The sequence below is a fragment of the Erinaceus europaeus genome, chromosome 6 (genome assembly GCF_950295315.1).
Source record: "Erinaceus europaeus chromosome 6, mEriEur2.1, whole genome shotgun sequence".
Classification (NCBI taxonomy): Eukaryota; Metazoa; Chordata; class Mammalia; order Eulipotyphla; family Erinaceidae; genus Erinaceus; species Erinaceus europaeus.
The window spans coordinates 57,814,862-57,833,207 of NC_080167.1; the positions used below are offsets into that span (position 1 = coordinate 57,814,862).

General features: G+C 40.5%; 1 protein-coding gene across 3 annotated transcripts in view; it reads right to left on the bottom strand.

Moving 5' to 3' along the window:
- The window catches only part of NEBL (nebulette), a 410,755-nt gene that overhangs the window by 56,000 nt on the left and 336,409 nt on the right, over positions 1–18,346 (bottom strand). The window contains exons 11-15 of one of the 3 annotated variants that reach the window (XM_007526302.3): positions 17,272–17,379; positions 14,138–14,248; positions 11,023–11,133; positions 3,570–3,680; positions 2,603–2,713 (exon numbers count right to left, since the gene is read on the bottom strand). The exons of the other annotated variants lie outside the window; for them this stretch is intronic. Of the exons in view, the coding sequence (XP_007526364.1) occupies positions 2,603–2,713; positions 3,570–3,680; positions 11,023–11,133; positions 14,138–14,248; positions 17,272–17,379 (552 nt within the window). The remainder of the gene's footprint in view (positions 1–2,602; positions 2,714–3,569; positions 3,681–11,022; positions 11,134–14,137; positions 14,249–17,271; positions 17,380–18,346) is intronic. 3 annotated transcript variants of the gene reach the window in all.

Sequence of the window (18,346 nt, forward strand, 5' to 3'; positions counted from 1 at the left end):
GATGGAGCTAGAAGGAATTATGTTAAGTGAGCTAAGTCAGAAAGATAAAGATGAGTATGGGATGTTCCCACTCATCAACAGAAGTTGAGAAAGAACAGAAAGGGAAACTAAAAGTAGGATCTGACTAAATTGAAAGTAGGGCACCAAAGTAAAAACCCTGTGGTGAGGGGGAGGGTGGACATTCGGCTTCCTGAGGTGGCGGGAGGGGGGGGTAGGGGGGGTGGATGGGATGGGACACAGTTTTTTGGTGGTGGGAATGGTGTTTATGTGCACTCTTATTAAATAGGAGTCATATAAATCATTATTTAATTAATATGAGAGGGGGAAAAATTGATTGTATGTCTCCAACTTTTTAAAACACAGACTGAGGCTTTTTAATACATAGGCTGAGTCTTTTGTTATGTTGACTCTCTCAAAAGCCTAGACCAGGTAGAACAGAAGCAACCAGTGGCACAGCTATATATAAGATGCTGTATTATACAGCACACCCTAACAAAGGGACCTTTCAAAGTTAACCTAATTACCAAATAATGTGATGATAACAATAACTATCCATAGTCTTCTTGAGCCCTAAGACACCAGGAACCTCACATTTCCACTATAGAGCCTATATTTCCCCCAGTCCTGGAACCTTAGGTTGGGGGGCAGTATCCTGCATGCTTCTCTCAATTCATATCAAATAATATTGCATCCACCAATCGCAACCTAATCAATGCAGCGAGTGCCAGCCCAGCATGCTTCACTTCAGACTGTGTCCAGAGACTTCTGTGTGGAATGACAACCCTTCATTTCATTACTCTGATGAGACGTTTCCTTTCATAGTATTCTCTAATTCCATTCCAAGTTGTTCACTTCCTAACAAAGTCCCCAAACCGAGATATAGACCAGGTCCCCTGAGATAGAGCATATGTTCACATGCATCCATAAACTAGGGCAAAATGTATACCTGAAAGCAGAAGTACACAACAGTCTGCAGTGATAACCCCAACACTTCATCTGCACTATTCCAGCCTTCAGGTCCATAATGGTTCAACAATTTGTTTGGCTTTGTATGTTAACTCTCTTTTCAGCCACCAGGTTCCAGATGCCAGCAGGATGCCAACCAGACTTCTCTGGACAGAAGACCCCATCAATGTGTCCTGGAGCTCTGCTTCTCCAGAGCCCCACCCTACTAGGGAAAGAGAGAGGCAGACTGGGAGTATGGATCGACCAGTCAACGCCCATGTTCAGCGGGGAAGCAATTACAGAAGCCAGACCCTCCACCTTCTGCAACCCACAATGACCCTGGGTCCATACTCCCAGAGGGATAGAGAATGGGAAAGCTATCAGGCAAGGGGATAGGATATAGAGATCTGGTGGTGGGAATTGTGTGGAGTTGTACCCCTCCTATCCTATGGTTTTGTTAATGTCTCCTTTTTGAAATAAATAAATAAATAAATAAATAAATAAATAAATAAATAAAAAGAAAGAAAGAGAAATGAAAGACAACTCATTAAATATATATTTTTTCTGTAACATCAGCATTAGAATCAAATGTGCAATGGACTTTTTTTTTTTTTCCTCCAGGGTTATTGCTGGGCTCGGTGCCTGCACCATGAATCCACTGCTCCTGGAGGCCATTTTTCCCCCTTTTTGTTGCCCTAGTTGTTGCAGCCTCGTTGCGGTTATTATTGCCATTGTTGACGTTGCTTTGTTGTTGGATAGGACAGAGAGAAATGGAGAGAGGAGGGGAAGACAGAGAGAGAGGGGAGAGAAAGATAGACACCTGCAGACCTGCTTCACCGCCTGTGAAGCGACTCCCCTGCAGGTGGGGAGCCGGGGGCTCGAACCCGGATCCTTACGCCGGTCCCTGCGCATTGCACCACGTGCGCTTAACCCACTGCGCCACCGCCCGACCCCCGCAATGGACTTTTAAAGAAGGATCTAATTGCCTTTGGATACAGAACAGGAAAGGTTTAATAGTCAATGTTTTTTAGTTGAGCCTACAGCAGCTAACTATTCCTTTCACTAATGAAGTTTATCATCATGACCCCATCACAGAGTACACTGATTTTTATATACAATACATTGGCCCTCAAAAAGATATCCACTGTTCAACAATTTGGCTTTGTATGTTAACTCGCTTTTTAGCCACCAAGTTCCTGATGCTAGCAGGATATGACCAGACTTCCCTGGATAGACAACCCCAACAATTTGCCTTGGAGCTCTGCTTCCCCAGAGCCCTTCCCCACTAGGGAAAGAGAGAGACAGAGAGAGACAGGTTGGGAGTATGGATTGACCTGTCAACACCCATGTTCAGCAGGGAAGCAATTACAGAAGCCAGACCTTCCACCTTCTGCATCCCACAATGATCTTGGGTCCATACTCCCAGAGGGTTAAAGAATAGGAAAGCTATCAGGGGAGGGGATGGGATACGGAGGTCTGGCGGTGGGAATTGTGTGGAGTTGTACCCCTCTTATCCTATGATTTTGTCAATGTTTCCTTCTTAAAAAGAAAAAAGAAAAAAAAGATATACACACAGATATGATAACCAGTCATAACCACACATAAAAGTGACTGGTAGTCAGAATAGTTATTCTGAGCAATTTCATTCTCCACCAACCTGACTGTAGATCTCTGATGCCCTCTTGGCTCGAAGCATGTCTGGGATATCCATGCTCACTTGCATTCCTTTCCCTTTAATTGTATTTTCCAAGTCCTTCTTGTATCCTTTCTAAGAAAACAGAAAATAATATTCAGAGAATTGCTCAGTCTACCACAGTGATGCTGATATGTATGTGTGATTGAATCTCAAAGCCACATGAGCAGGGGTGATACTGCTTCTACTCTTTACATGTATCATCCACTGTTGTTTTATTTTTCTCTGCCTCTGGGGTTGTTGCTGAGGCTTGGTGCCTGCACTACAAATCCACTGCTCCTGGCAGCCATTTTTTTTTTTATAGGACAGAGAGAAATTGAGAAGGGAAGGGAAAATCGAGAGGAAGAGAGAAAGACAGACACCAGCATACTTGCTTCATCACTTGTGAAGCCACCCCCCTGTAGGTGGGGAACTCGGGGCTAGAACTAGGATCCTTGTGCAGATTATTGTGCTGCGTACTACGTGCGATTCACCTGGTGTGCCACTGCCTGGCCCCAGTTGTTTTATTTTTTAAAAATATTTTATTTTTCTTTAATGAGAGATATACAGAGAGAAAGATATAGAAAAACCAAAGCACTGCTCTGGCTTATGGTGGCACTGGGGGTTGAACCTAGGACCTAGGAGCTTAGGCAAGAGAGGTCTTTATAAAACGATTATGCTGTCTACCCAGCCCTAGAAGATTTCTTTATTAACATAAGAGAGAATGAGAAAGAATGGACACACACACACACACACACACACACACACACACACACACACACACAGAGAGAGAGAGAGAGAGAGAGAACACATCAGAGCATTACTCTGGCATAGGCAGTGCCAGGGATCAAACTCGAGACCTCATGCTTGAGAATCCAACATTTTATTCACTGTGTCACTTCCTAGGCCACCCACTATTTGTTTTCAACTTTATTTTTTATTATACTCTTACCTCACTGGCCATCTCGGAAGCCTTCTTAGCTCTCTGGATATCAAGTGTATCCGAGCTCACCTGCATGCCTCTGCCTTTGATTTCAATCTCCAGATCTCGTTTATAGTCTTTCTGTAGAAAATAAAGCACAGAATTATATTTCAGCAACAATTTGAGAAACCTATGTTGAAAAACTGTGGTGTCTTTTCTTGGGGACCATGGTCTTGAAAATATCCCTATTTATTTTATTTCTATAGAAAAATAAATCTTAAGTTGGGGGTAGGAATCTGACTTAGGTTGACCCATTCAGAAATAGTCAGCAGAATTTTCCTTTTCTTCTTCTTCTTTTTTTTTTTTTTTTTTTGTCTCCAGACTTATTGCTGGGGCCTGGTGCTGGCACTACAAATTTGTTCCTGGTGGCATTTCTCTCCCCCCCCCTCCATTGGATAGGACAGAGAGAAATTGAGAGAGAAAAAGGAGATAGAGAGGGAGTGAGAAAGATAGACACCTGAAGACCTGCTTCATCACTCATGAAGCATCCCTGTTGCAGTTGGGGAGCGGGGGTTCCAGCCCTGGTTCTTGTGTGGATTCTTGCACACAGTATTATGCACGCTTAACGGGGTGCAGCATCACCCAGCCCCCTCGGCAGAAATTTTTCTACTAACTTGAATTTTGAAAAGGGGGAAAAATATTTAATGTTTTTATATTTATAATCTTGAATTTTTAATTTAATTATTCATTAAATAACTAAGCATAATAAAATACAAACTTTCTTCTTTTTAGATCTGAGAGAGAAGTGGGGAAGAGAGAACCAGAGTACTGGTCATCTCTGGTATTAGATGGTGCAGGGGTTGAACCTATAACTTCTGGGTCCTCACACATGGAAACGGTATCTCCCCAACCCTTAAATTTGTTTTTAGTTTCATGAAATATATAAAATATAATTAAACAGAAATATTTAAAGTCTTAAAATGAATTTTGATTTAAAATTATTTTTTAAAAATTTTATTTATAAAAAGGAAACACTAAAAAAAAAAAGGAAACACTGACAAAAAACACAGGATAAGAGGGGTACAACTCCACACAATTCCCGCCACAAGAACTCTGTACCCCATCCCATCCCAATAGCTTTCCTATTCTTTAACCCTCTGGGAAGGACCCAAGGTCATTGTGGGATGCAGAAGGTGGAAGGTCTGGCTTCTGTAATTGCTTCCCCGCTGAACATGGGCATTGGCAGGTAGATCCATACTCTCACCCTGTCTCTCTCTTTCCCTAGTGGGGTGGGGTTCTAGGGAAGCGGGGCTCTAATAATTATATACTATATAAAATTAATTACTGGTTAATGTATAGCTCAGCTGATGACTGCCAAAAATGCTGGATTATAAAATTGTCCCTTTGTCCTCTAAATATGTCACTTTATAATTGCTTACTGCTTTGCTGAAATTTATTACCTCTTGTCCTTTCACTAGCTTGATTACTTGTCACCAGGAGACTCTGATCCTCCAGTCTAAACTATTTAGCTTGATTAAGATCAGTTTGAATTCAGTGGTTCCATGGCCTTTTGTTATTGGTTCAGTTATAGGTGCATTTTTCCCATACAAGATATCAAGAAACTCTCCCTTCCCTTCTGAATATAAATGAAGAGGGATGTATTCCCAGAAACTTCTAGAAGTTCCTCTGCAAACAGAAGAAGATAGATTGCCTAGGGAAGATGACCAGAAGGTTCTTAACCCCAGTTCCACTGGAACCTGTCACTTTTGTGACCAGAAACCTCTATTGTTTTACCATCACTTAGAGGAAAAAGATTCTGGAGAACACTAGAGGAAGTCAGGACTATATCTCTTATCTAAGAGGGAAGGAGGATAAGGAGGAAGAGGAGGAGAAAGAGAAGTAGTACACTCAGAAGTTGTAATAGGTGTGGTATGGGAGGTGGTGCAGTAGCTAAGGTATTAGACTCTCAAGCATAAGGTCCTGAGTTCAATCCCTGGCAGCACATGTACCAGAGTGATGTCTGGTTCTTTCTCCCTCTCCTGTCTTTCTCACTAATAAATAAATAAAATCAATAAAATCTTAAAAAAAAAAAAAGAAACTGTAATAGGTGTAGGTGTGGCTTAGAAAGCAAATGAAGGCAGGGCCTTAGAAGTGAATAAAAATGGGTATCAACTTGAGCCAGCCATCTTTGCCTAAATGGTGTATGTGCTTCCCTGATGTGTGTCTTTCATCTTCCTGATTAAATGTTTAAACTATCAGAGAGGGAAAAAAAAAACACCTAATATTAGGAATACTTAGAATTGGGGGTGGGGGAACCTTTAACAATGGAATAAAAATACAAACAAAAATACAGGGGACATGCACACAATGGAGTACTGCTCAGCACTTTAAAGAAAAAGACTATAATGTGTCCTTTGGGATTAAATATATGGGATTGGCAGTGATTATGATTAATGAAGTAAGGAAGTAACAAATAACTATGGGATGATCTTCATTCCTAAGTAGAATGCAGAGAATTGGAACACATGAACTTGAAAAAAAAATGCATTTAGTCAACCCGTAACTATGACCTTGGGAGAACTCTGGTGGCTAGCGTGGGGTTGGGGCACAAAGCTTTGGTGGTGTGGAATTATATCACTATCTTATAATTATGTAAATTCTACTGAATTATTGATAAATATATATATATAATGAAATAATATTTTAAAAGAATAAATAAGGTATATGTTAGTTTATTTGAGATGCTTCAGTTTTAGAGGTTGCAAATAAATATATCTATCTTGGAGAAATAGTTCCTTTTTAAGTCTAGTTTCTACTCAGAAGCTTACCATTTTCATGGACTTGGATTCTCAGTCTTGCTTTTCTGAAAAAAAGTTCAAATAAATGGGGCCAGGGGAGCACCCCTGGTTAAGCAGACATATTACCAAGTGTAAGGACTTCAAGCTCCTACTCTCCACCTACAGGGGTCTGTTTCATGAGCAGTGAAGCAGGTCTTCAGGTGTCTTTCTCTCTCTTTCTCTCCCTGTCCTTTCTCATTTTCCCTCTGCCCTATCTAATAAAAATTAGATAGACAAAGTTCAAAATTCAAAACAGTAACTTTCAAAACAATATTCAGTGATCACTGTGTCCATAAAAAGTTCTCTGTCTTTTTTAATCCTCTTTAAGGCCACAAAAGAAAACATTTCATTGAAAGACAAACTCAGGAACTAAGGCAATGATCACAGAGTGACATCAAGCTCTGAAAAACAAGTAAGTCATTCAATTTTCCAACAAAAACTTTTGAATCTAAAAATATTTCTTTTACAAAAAAGAGAAAGCAAACAAAACGGCACTCCACAGCAGAGGAGAAGTCTACATAGAACCCAGCTGTAACAGCTACTGGTGATGTGCAACAAAGGACCCGACGTAGAAAATGTAAAACACCTTGGCACCTCTGTTTTGAAAGGACGAATCCCAATGCACAAAAGTCTCTGCCTCCTGTCACTTTTGCTAATGATCCACTGACTGAAGAAAGTTAGGTGCCAGCTCCATGAGCTCTGAAAGGTTGGACTGCTGGAGGTTACTTTGTGCAACAAGATGCCACATTGACTTTAGTTGAAACACTGAACTATGGCAAAGTCCCAAACTCGGTTAAAAATTATTTCGAACTTGCTAAGTGGGCAAAAGGGGTTATGACTGTGAGTATATTCAAAAGAGAACTTTGGATTTCAAAGGGAATAGCGTTATCTCAAAACATTTTGGTCACATGTAACCATGTGCAAACCTATCTTCCTAGGCATGTTTTCCTTTGGTTTTCAGTAAATAAATGTATTGTTGGCTAGTATTTAGCACCAAGGAACACAGAAAAATCTAACTCAGAATGTCACTGAATAAACTAATCTATTACCATGCTAACAAAATACATGGCATTCCAATTTTCATAAACGGAGTATATTTTAGCAGTCTGGGAGGTGGCTAAGTAGATGAAGCACTGAACCCTCAAGCATGAGGTCATGAGTTTGATCCCCAGAACTGTATATACTTGAATGATGCTCTGGTTCTCTCCCCATTCCATCTTTTCCATTAATAATAAATGGACCAATGTTAAAAATAAAAAAATTATATGTCTCAGAAATCTGCTCTTAGTAAAAGTATGAAACACAGTTTTCTTTTCTCTATGAAAAGGATATTCTTCAGGCTTCAATATTTTTTCTTTATTTATTTATTAGATACAGTCAGAAATCAAGAGGGAAGGGGTAGATAGAAATGGAGAGAGACAGAGACACCTGCAACCCTGCTTCACTACTTGCAGTATGGTTCCGTAGCCCCCATGTCCACTTGGTCGATTCCAAATTATATTCCTCCATGAGGATAATTTCTGGAACCATCCGTTCCACCCCGGTTCCATGGCTGCCAGTTCTTAGCAACATCGCCCCGCCAGATATTCATCGGGATGCGGCATCATCTAAGTTCATTTCCCACGTCTACGCTCGACCGGACCTGCCAATATACGGGGATATCTTCGCCCACCCTGTCCAACGCTTGACGTCTCGTCACCCAATCTGGTCCCCTACGCCTACACTGAACTTCTCTGTTCCACTCTCTTGGAAACAGAGTCAGCTGAGGTAAAGAACAAACACCTCGTCACAGACCCCTGCAAGCATCAACCTGGTTTTGACCTAGCACGTTATGATTGGGCCCTCCTCAATCGCTATCGAACAGGCCATGGCCGGTGCGCCGCTATGTTCCATCGCTGGGGAGCCAGAGACGACCCAAACTGCCCCTGTGGCTACAGACAGACTATGACTCACATAGTCAACGACTGCCACCTCTCCAGATTCAAAGGAGGTCTCAAAACTTTACATCAGGCTCAACCTGACGCTGTTGACTGGCTACGGAAGAAGGGCAAACGCTAGAAGAAGAAGAACTACTTGCAAAGCTTTCCTGCTGCAGGTGGGGAACAGGGGCTCAAATTGGTCCTTGCACATTGTAACATGTGTGCTCAACCAGGTGTGCCAACAAATAGCCCATCAGGCTTCAATTTTCAGTACCATAAGGATAATTTCTTTATATATATATTTTTTGAGAGAGAGAGATGCAGACACACACACACACACAGAGAGAGAGAGAGAGAGAGAGAGAGAGAAACACCATAGCACTGCTCAGCTCTGGTTTATGGTGGTGCTGCAGATTGAACCTGGGACTTAGGAGCCTCAGGCTTAAAAATCTATTTGCATAACCATAATGCTATCTCCCCCCCCCCCCCCCCGTACCCATAAGGATAATTTCTAAAACCTCCTCTCTATCCCTAAAACTTTCCTAACACTTCCATACTTTAATTCACACTCTGAACCAATATAGGATGTTATCTCCTCATTGTGACAGGAAAAATTACAGAAAAAAATTAAGAAGTGATTTTCAGTTACCTGGGAATTCAAGAAGAACATCATAACAAAGAACTCTAACTTATAAGAAATTAATAGCAAGAAAAAGCACAGGGGTGGGGAAGGGCAGGTAGTGGTGCATCCAGTTAAGCACACACAGCACTATGTTCAAGACCTGGATTCGAGCCCCTGCTCCCCACTTTCAGGGGGAACACTTCAAGAGCAGTGAATTAGGTCTACAGTCTCTCCCTCTCTATCTCCACCCCTCCCAATTTCTCACTGTCCTATCCAATTTAAAAAAAAAAAAGGTAGAAAAAAAAAACGGGGCTGAATGGTGGCACACCTGGTAGAGTGTGTATGCTGCACTGTGTAAGGATCCGGGTTCAAGTCCCAAGTCCCCACCGACAGGCAGGAAGCTTCATGAGTGGTGAAGCAGTGTTGCAGCCATCTTACCTTCTTCTTTCACTCCTAATCTCCCTTCTTTATTTCTCTCTGTCTCCATCAAGTAAGTAAATAAGTAAAACATTTTTTCAAAAATTGCTATGGTGGGGGAATGAAAAAAAAAAAACTTACTGACAATAGGAATCAAAGGAATTTCTGTCACTCTGGGAATTCAGAGAAGGGGATAGAAGAAATAAGGAGCCCTAGGGAGTGGGGTGGGGATTAAGGATTTTGGCTTGAGCATGTAATGTTAAGACTCCTGTTACACTATTTCTCATGTGTTACTACCATATGAAGTTAACATTCACGCCCAGGTTAGAGAATAAGTTGCCGAGGTAGGGGAAGAGGTGGCTCAGTGGGTAGAGGACATGCCTTCCATTGTGAGGCCCAGGGTTTGGTCCTCAGCACCACTTGTGAACACCAAAGACAGAGACAAACCAGCAACACACTTTAACCTGCACCCAGTAGGACAAGTAAGGTATGAGCATCTACTTCCTTAGAGTTACAAGGTCTAAGGACTGAATGCCACTGGATCAATTTCTATCCTTCACCCACATCTGTCTTATGGACCAATCAGTGTGTCCAGGCTCTGAGCGTTCATCTGAACTCAGCTTTGGTGGCCCTGTGACCCGACTTCTCTCTACCTGTTGGCTCTATTCTCATTCTCCATCCATGCGGGACCCTCTTCAGATGCACCTCACTGCTTCACCTCCCTCAGCCACAGCCCCAGTCTCCGGGAACCAGCTTCAAGGGACACAATTCTAGTCAAAGAGCAAACTCTGGAGGACTTCTTTCTTCTCTGGCCGACTTCGAAATGCGTAAACTTATGTTGTTTTGTTATTTAACTTAATCTATTGCCACCATCACTGGGGTTCTGTGTTTTGCACTAACAAATCCTCCCCTCCTGCCGTCATCTCCCCCCTCCTTTTTTTCTTTCCATTTTATTTGATAGGACAGGGAGAAACTGAGGATGGAGGAGGTATAGAAAGAGAGGGAAAGAGAGATGCCTGCATATATGCTTCACCACTTGTGAAGCACTTCGCTACTTCACCCTACAGGTGGGGAACATGTGTTCAAACTGGGTGTGCCACTGCCCAGCCCGTTTTAATTATTATATATGTGTTGTGTGTGATGACAAATTCCAAGTAAAGCATTTCAAACAGCAAAACTTTGACTAAATAAAAATACATGTGAGGAGTGAGGAGATGACAGAAAACAACCTCGTAAAAGCAGACATGCTGAGAGTGGTGAGAGGTGGTTCCTTCAAAGAAAACCAGGGAGGGAGAAACAGCGATTTTCCTTTGCAATGGAGAAATGATGGCCCAAGAGGTGGTACAGTGGTATAACACAGAACTTGTAATCATGAGGTTTCAAGCTTGACCTCCAGCATTGTATACGCCAGAGTGATGTCCTGGTATCTCTCTTCTCCTTTCTCTCTCATTAAATAATGTTAATGAAAACAAAATCGAGAAACGTCATTTTTTTCACATATGAAATAAAAAAGAATTGGAAAAACATCATTTTTAAAATGTACTAGTTGAGAAGAGACTAGCAGGACACAGCTGCTTACAATAACCTTAAATGTAAAAGTCGCAGAACTTTATGACTACATAAATACAAATTATAAAAATGGAAATCAGTGGGAAATGCACAGTTCCCACCTAAGTAAATCTACTCACCTCACTAGCCATCTCAGATGCCCGTTTGGCTCTCTGAATATCAAGGACTTCTGAAGTAAGTTCCATTCCTCTTCCTTTTATTTCATTTTCCAGATCTTTTTTATACTCTTTCTGTGAGACAAGATTGTTAGAGTTCAAAATTTACTGTGAAGTTCTTTAACTGATGTGTTTTATATGATCTCTAGAAACCACAGACAGGAGAAAATATTTCTAGAAAGACCTCTGAGTATTAGTGGTCCTTATTTCCTACAGAGACATCATTTTCTCTTTAATCATGTTAAGGTGGCTTCCAATATGATCAACCTTTTCTTTTCATCCTTTCTTCCAACATATTCTGGTACCACATTTTACAAAGATGTGTCCCTTTTACATGGTTAAGAAGATCTTAGGAATCCATGCTTATTAATTATTTGAAGTATTTCTTTGAAAGCTGCCTATAAAATATGAATCACTGAAAGAGCGAAGTTGAAAAAGAATGGAAAATTGCAAAAATCAAAAGAATTGATGTAGGTAAGGGATTTTTGTAAGTTTCAAAATTAAATAATCTCACAGTTTTAATTTATTTTAAGTAAGTCCAATGAATTTATTAATACTTATGTATAACTTGGAGAATCTTCGTGTGCTAATTAATGGCTTGTTTTCTTACAAATTGCATCATGAAAGCAACAGATATCTTAACTCAATTTAACTAAATTGTATATATGACCACCTTGCCAGATAGAAGGTTTCCTAGGGGCTAGGTGGTAGCGCATTCCGTTCAGCACACACATCCCCATATGCAAGGACTAGGGTCCAAGCCCCTGCTCCCTTCCTGCAGAGGGGATGCTTCACAAGTGGTAAAGCAAGTCTGCAAGTGTTTCTCTTCCTTCCTTGTTGTCTCCTCCTCCCCTCTCAATTTCTCTGTCCTATCTAATAAAAGAAAAGGGGGGAAATGAAGAATATTAAGAAAAGGAAAAATGGTCACCGAGAGGGGTGGATTCATTGTGAGGGCACCATGCCTCAGCAATAACTTTGGTGGAATTAAAAAAATAAAGATGAGACTTCCTTTAATGATAAGAAATCAAAAAAGTCAGAACTCAGTTAATTCTAGGGCTCACTTGATGTTATTTTTCTCTTTGTCCAATCCTCTGTTTAACTAATAGTCTACAAAACACTGCAATGACCTGCATATGATTTCGAAATGAGTTCTGGAGTCTAGTGGGCTGAATGAAAAGAAAAGTTCTTCCACTTAATTGGTCAGGTGACCTTCAAGTAGCCTTCAAGTCTTGATTCCCACAGGAACAAAATAAAAATACTTGTCCTACCAATGCCAAAGGGCAATAGGGAGCATCAACATTGTAGAAAACAGCATTCTGAACTCACTAAATGGCAATATAAATGTAAAAGAAATTTAAAAGTGCAAAGTCAACTTAAAGCAAAATGCATACACTCAGGGAAGTTATAATCTTGTTAAGTCACTGAGAGTCCCCTTTATAAGGATAGATGGCTCTAGAACTTAATTAAAAGATTTTTAATTATGGTGTTCTAGATCTTTTTCTATCCTGATAAAATACAATCTTAATCAACATAAAATAATATTAACTCAAAAAAGGATGAAAGAAAAAAAGCAAAGGCATTTATATCAAAGTCATTCATGAGGATCAAAATAAATCTTACATTGTCATCTTGAGTGTAAAAGACGATGAGATTATCCCCCTTTAAAATGCATACAAATAGAACATACTTTTAGAATAAAAGACAATAGTAGGTGATTGCCATTTCATTAACCTTCAACTTCATAAAACTTTTATAGGCACTAGAAATAAGAAAAGAGAAAGTGGGGGGACAGGTGGTGGTTATCTGGTTAAGCTCACATGTTACAATGTTCAAGGACCTAGGTTTGCACCCCCAGTCCCCACCTGCAGGGGGAAAGCTTTGGGAGTGGTGAAGCAGAGTAGCAGGTCTCTCTCTCTCTCTCTCTCTCTCTCTTCCCCCTCGATTTCTGGCTGTTTCTATCAATAAACAAAGAAAGATAACTTAAAAAAATTTAAAAAGAAAAGAGGGTGGCAAGAGAACTCTGATATACCTACTTGCTGCAACAATGATTCATGATAAATTTCTTTTTTTTCCCCCACCGAGGTTAACACTAGGACTTAGACTTGGACTTGGGCTCTATAAAACTCTACCATTCATAGCAGTGATTATTATTTTCCCTTATTTCTCTCCTTTCCTCTCCTTTCCTCTCCTTTCCTTTCCTTTCCTTTCCTTTCCTTTCCTTTCCTTTCCTTTCCTTTCCTTTCCTTTCCTTTCCTTTCCTTTCCTCCCTGCCCTGCCCTTTCCTTTTCTCTCTCCTCCCTCCCTCCCTTCCTTCTTTCCATCTCTTTCACAGAGGGTTAGAGCCAGAGGGAAAGACAATCACTTGCAACACTGCTCCACTGCTCAGGACGCTTCTCCCTTGCAGAAGCTTCTCCCTAGGTCTTCTCTGTACATGGTAAAGTGTGCACACTGTGTGCACTCTACCAAGTGCACCACCACCTGACCACCATATTAAATTTCCGAAAGCAGCTAAATACAGACCTGCTGAGAATAAAAGAAAACTTCAACATGACTTCCTCTATCCTATGTACTAAATCTATTTTTTCTACTTAGAACACAGACCATTTATAAATGTGCCATTTATCCAGGCCTTTATAATGTTTCCTTATTATCAGATGGTGTAAGAATGCTACTGGGTAGCTGCTCCTAATAAGCACTTTAGGAATAAGGGAACTTGAAAGTACTAAGCTTGTCTCAGCCATATTCAAGATGACAAAATATAATACCTCACTACTAAAAAGCTGTAAAAAGAACTGCTTATAGAACTTCTGAACTAGAAGGCAAACACACAATTTCCTGGGTTTTTTTTTCCCCTACTTTTCAGTTTTTTAGAAAACTGGCCCTAATTGGAAGTGGTAATAGATGTTTTCCTGTTTTTAGTCAAATAAATAAAAGCTTTATTAATAAAGGACAAAAGGAGGGAAATCGGTGAATTAATATCTTAAACACTGTATTCCTAAGGGATTATTAAATAAGCGCTCCCCAGATTACTTCTTTAATTTTCTTGTATGATATTTAACAGTCAATAGCAGGATCATACCTCCTTCATAAGGTTGGTGATGTACTTTACATGCAGAAATTCTGGAGTCTTGTCCAAGTCCAATGATGATCTTCCTTTAATCTCCTTCTCATAGTCCTCTCTGTAAACTTTCTGTTAAATAAAAGCACGTCAATTTTAATTTTAAAAGTGATAATGATGCTAACAAGATACTAGAATAAGAGTTTCCATAGCATTCTTTATGGTTGTTTTTCCTCCTATCAGTCTATTACCTCAGAGCTTTCTTCTCCACAAGCAAATAACTCCAATTATAATATCATAAATTTTAGAATTCTACCAGATGAAAGCAGACACATCAAATACCTACCATACATTCTGGAAAAGCATTGTATGTGAGGCCACTTAGTATCTCATCTAGGTGCCTGCTCTTTGACATCAAAGTACAGCCAATGAAAGTGGCTATTTCATTGGATCACAGGACTCACCCACTCAAAAAGGAACGGGCCTATCAACTGAATGAAAATATGGTGACATGGAAGCCCATTCATACTGAAGCAGAATTAATGCTCATGTGTCCATCGTCTTTCATAATGCTAATCTTTTGTAAATTCAGAAAAGAACACTGTTGAAATATAATGGAAACTGGAAGGTGTAAAAGGCAGTACCCTTGAAGTTCCCTTTTTATGCAGAAGTTTTTAAGTTCCTTTTAGTATAAGTTGCTAGTAGTGTGAGATGGAAAATTCCTTGCCCTTTCCCCCTTGAAGAACAGGACCTAATCAGTAAGCCACGGTTGTTTACCAAGACCCTGTAAACAGGCAGAGCTTATCAGGGCCTTTGCACTAGGAAATTATTTTCTAGGAAGGGGCAGCTGATGGCAGGGGGATGTGGTGACCCTACCTGGCTAGATTCTATTGGTTGTGTGATTTTGCAATGTTTGAAACTAGCCCGCGCTTTGCTTTGAATGGATCGTGCTTTTGCTAAGTTTGAAATGATTGGATTTTGCATTTTCAATAGCATGTTATTGGATATGGGCTGATAAGGTGATGTGTTCCCCCTCCCTCAGTGTAGTCTGAATTCCTATAAATTGTGTGGTTTGAGCCTTGTTCAGGGTCAAGCTGGTAGACTGCTGTCAGTCACCACTCGGCCCGGATTCGAATTAGTGAATAAACATCTTTTGCTTCCTTGCAGTGGATGGTGGTTTGATTTTTGCTCGCTAACAGAAGGGAAGTAGAAGACTCTCCTATTGCAGTTTTGGCACTGAGAATCTTTCTGTCCCATCCATGGAGAGCCATATGAATCACATTATGACAGAGGAGAACCTAGTAAAGGATTCCTTAGGTGAGAACTCACAAGAAGAGCTAAGAGAACATGCTAGTGGTGACAGTGGAGGGCTTAAATCCCACACTCACCACCCTTCAGCTATGATTCCCTGCACACTAACATGTGAACTACAATTCTGGAAAATGACAGTAACTTGTGCTTTGTGACAAACTACACAGCAAAAATATCCGACCTTCTGAAATATTTACCCCAAAAGTCAGTTTTTACTAGCTAAATATTTAATTCAAATTGCACATCACAAAGATAAAGTAAATTGTGCATGAGGTTGGCATTAATACAAAATGAAAAGCTATTTCCATATGTGTGCACATACTATAGAGAGATGCAATAAACTTGCTAGAGATAGATCATTGTGTAAAGAAATTTTTGAGACTGGTGAGGGAGAAGGTACCACCCAAAAATAGAAGTGGTTACAGGTGTGGCTTAGAAAGGTATATATAGTCCAGGGCTTTGGTTTTAAAAGGCTGAACCTTTGGACTTTGGGGCGCTTTCTTTCCAGATCATCATGTGAGCACAATGTGTCTTTTTACTCTTTCTTTCTCTTTCTCCCTCTCTCTCTAATTCTCATGCCCTAACATGTGAATGTTCTCTAATAAAAAGTTTAATATATCTGGAAATCATGCTCTCCTTTCAATTCTTTGCTGAGAGAAAGGTGTGACGAACCTTTAGAATGGGGGGAAGCAAGCGCTGACCTTTCCCTTCCCCCCATTTTCTCCAAAACAAGACCATAAGGCAAGATAAGAAAATATACTGTCTCCTTCCCTGCATTTGTGCTATGTGGACCCATTTAATAAATAATCAAGGTATAGCTGAGAAAAGAGGCCACTATGGTTGTCCTGTAAGTATTAACAGCTAAGGAGCTAGTTAAGAAGCTGCATTGAGGGAAAGGAAGACAGTACAGAGAGACAGTATAGGTAGATTCCAGGGCAGTTCCCAGGCACAATTCCTTTATACAGTGAAATATAGAGTCAGAGGAATAGTTCACCAGGTAGGTCATATACCTTGCACAGCCCAGCTTTGTGCCCCAACACCACATGGATGTGCTATGCACTGGGGCAATTTTTGGTGTTGTGGTTTCTCCCCCTCTTTTGTTCCACTCTCATCCATCCATCTATCCATCCATCTGTCTATCCTTCTCTCCATCTATAGTTGTCTGTTGCAGTGAAGACTCAGCTTGAACAATGCAATTACATGTGCTCAGCCCCAGCAGGTAGAGCTCTGCATCCACCAGAGGGGGGCTTTGTTTGCACTTTCATACACATAAAGACAAATATGTGTGAAAGTGCAAAATACCCCTGAAGTGAAAAGTCATTAGGCTGCTAGTGGACCCCACTTCCGCATTCCAGTACCCCAGAGTGGCGGGCTCTGATTGTAGCCAACATGCTCTCACTTTTATTGTCAGCACTTTGACAGACTGTAACCAATCAGCTTGTGCCACACCGAGTTTGGAACTGGTAAAAGCTGGGTACTGTCGTACAAGTTTGTCCAGGTTTGGCAGGAATCGGCCTGTACCCATTAACATTAAAAAAAAAAAAAAAAAGAAACAAACACCCTGCCCTCCATGCGGCCTCAGGTCTCATTCTTTGGTTACTTTTGAGCTATAATATGGAATTTTGTACTACATTCCATTACTCTACCACCAGCTGGGGTGCCTCTTGCTGTGGCTGTTTTGCTCTCCTGTGCAGCCAGAGCTGAAACCTAAGGTCTCATATCTTGCTAAAGTTAGTATTCTTCCTGCTTAGTCTCCCCCACCCCAGGCCTACTTCAATGGCTCTTTTCAAATGATAAAGTCTTCAATTTGCATCAAATAGCTGAGGACAAAGCAAGGAACCCACCTCACTCTGCATTTTCTGAGCCTCCTTGGAAGCTTGATAGGATGGTGTTTCAACAAATTCAAGCATTGATTTCCCCTTGTTCTTCTCATACTCTTCTTTGTATTTCACCTTCATTGAAAACATTATAAGATGTATTTAATTCACAAGAAGCTAAATATAGCCCCCTAAATGTCATTCTATTTAAAAAATCTTCTTAAATATTTATTTATTTATTTATGCCTCCAGAGCTGGGGCTCAGTTCCTGCACTAAGAATCTCCTAGAGGCCACATTTTCCATGCTTGTTGCCCTTGTTGCTACTGTTGTTATTATTGCTGGATAGGACAGAGAGAAATCAAGAGGAAGGGAAGATATAGAGAGAAAGACACCTGTAGACCTACTTGACCTTGACCTCTTGTGAATCAACTTCCCTGCAGGAGAGGAGGGGTGGGGTGGGGACGTGAGGGGTGGGACTGGAACTGGGATCCTTATGTGCTTAATCCCCTGTACTAGCACCAGGCCCCCCAAAATAATCTATATTTTCTAAGTTCTAATAATAAAAACTAAAATTACATGTGATTGTTTTTAGCAAAACATTTTTTCATGTTAAATTCTTGGAAAGTTTTGACCAAAATTTAATTCAAAAATGTATTTGTATTTTTATTTAACAATTATTTATGAAATTATTTAAATTATTTACTTTTAACTCTTTTCTTCCCCTTTGCCTTTTTCTTTCTCTTATCACTAGGGTCATTGTAAGGCTCAATGCCTGCATAACTCTACTGAAAGATAAAAAGGCAGAGAAAGGAGAGAAGGAGAAACACCACAGCACCACCCCATAGGTGGTCCCAGGTATGGTGGCTGGAAGCTTAAACCTAGGTCCTCCCACATGGTAATGTATACACCTTCTGGCTTCTATGACATTTTTAAATTAAATTAAATTTTAATTAATTAATTTTGCCTCCAGGTTTGTCTCTGGGGCTTAGTGACTGTACTACAAATCCACTGCTCCTGGAGGTCACTTTTTTTTCTTTGTTTTACTGGATAGGACAGAGAGAAATTAAGAGGGGAAGGGAAGATAGAGAGGGGGGGGAAGAT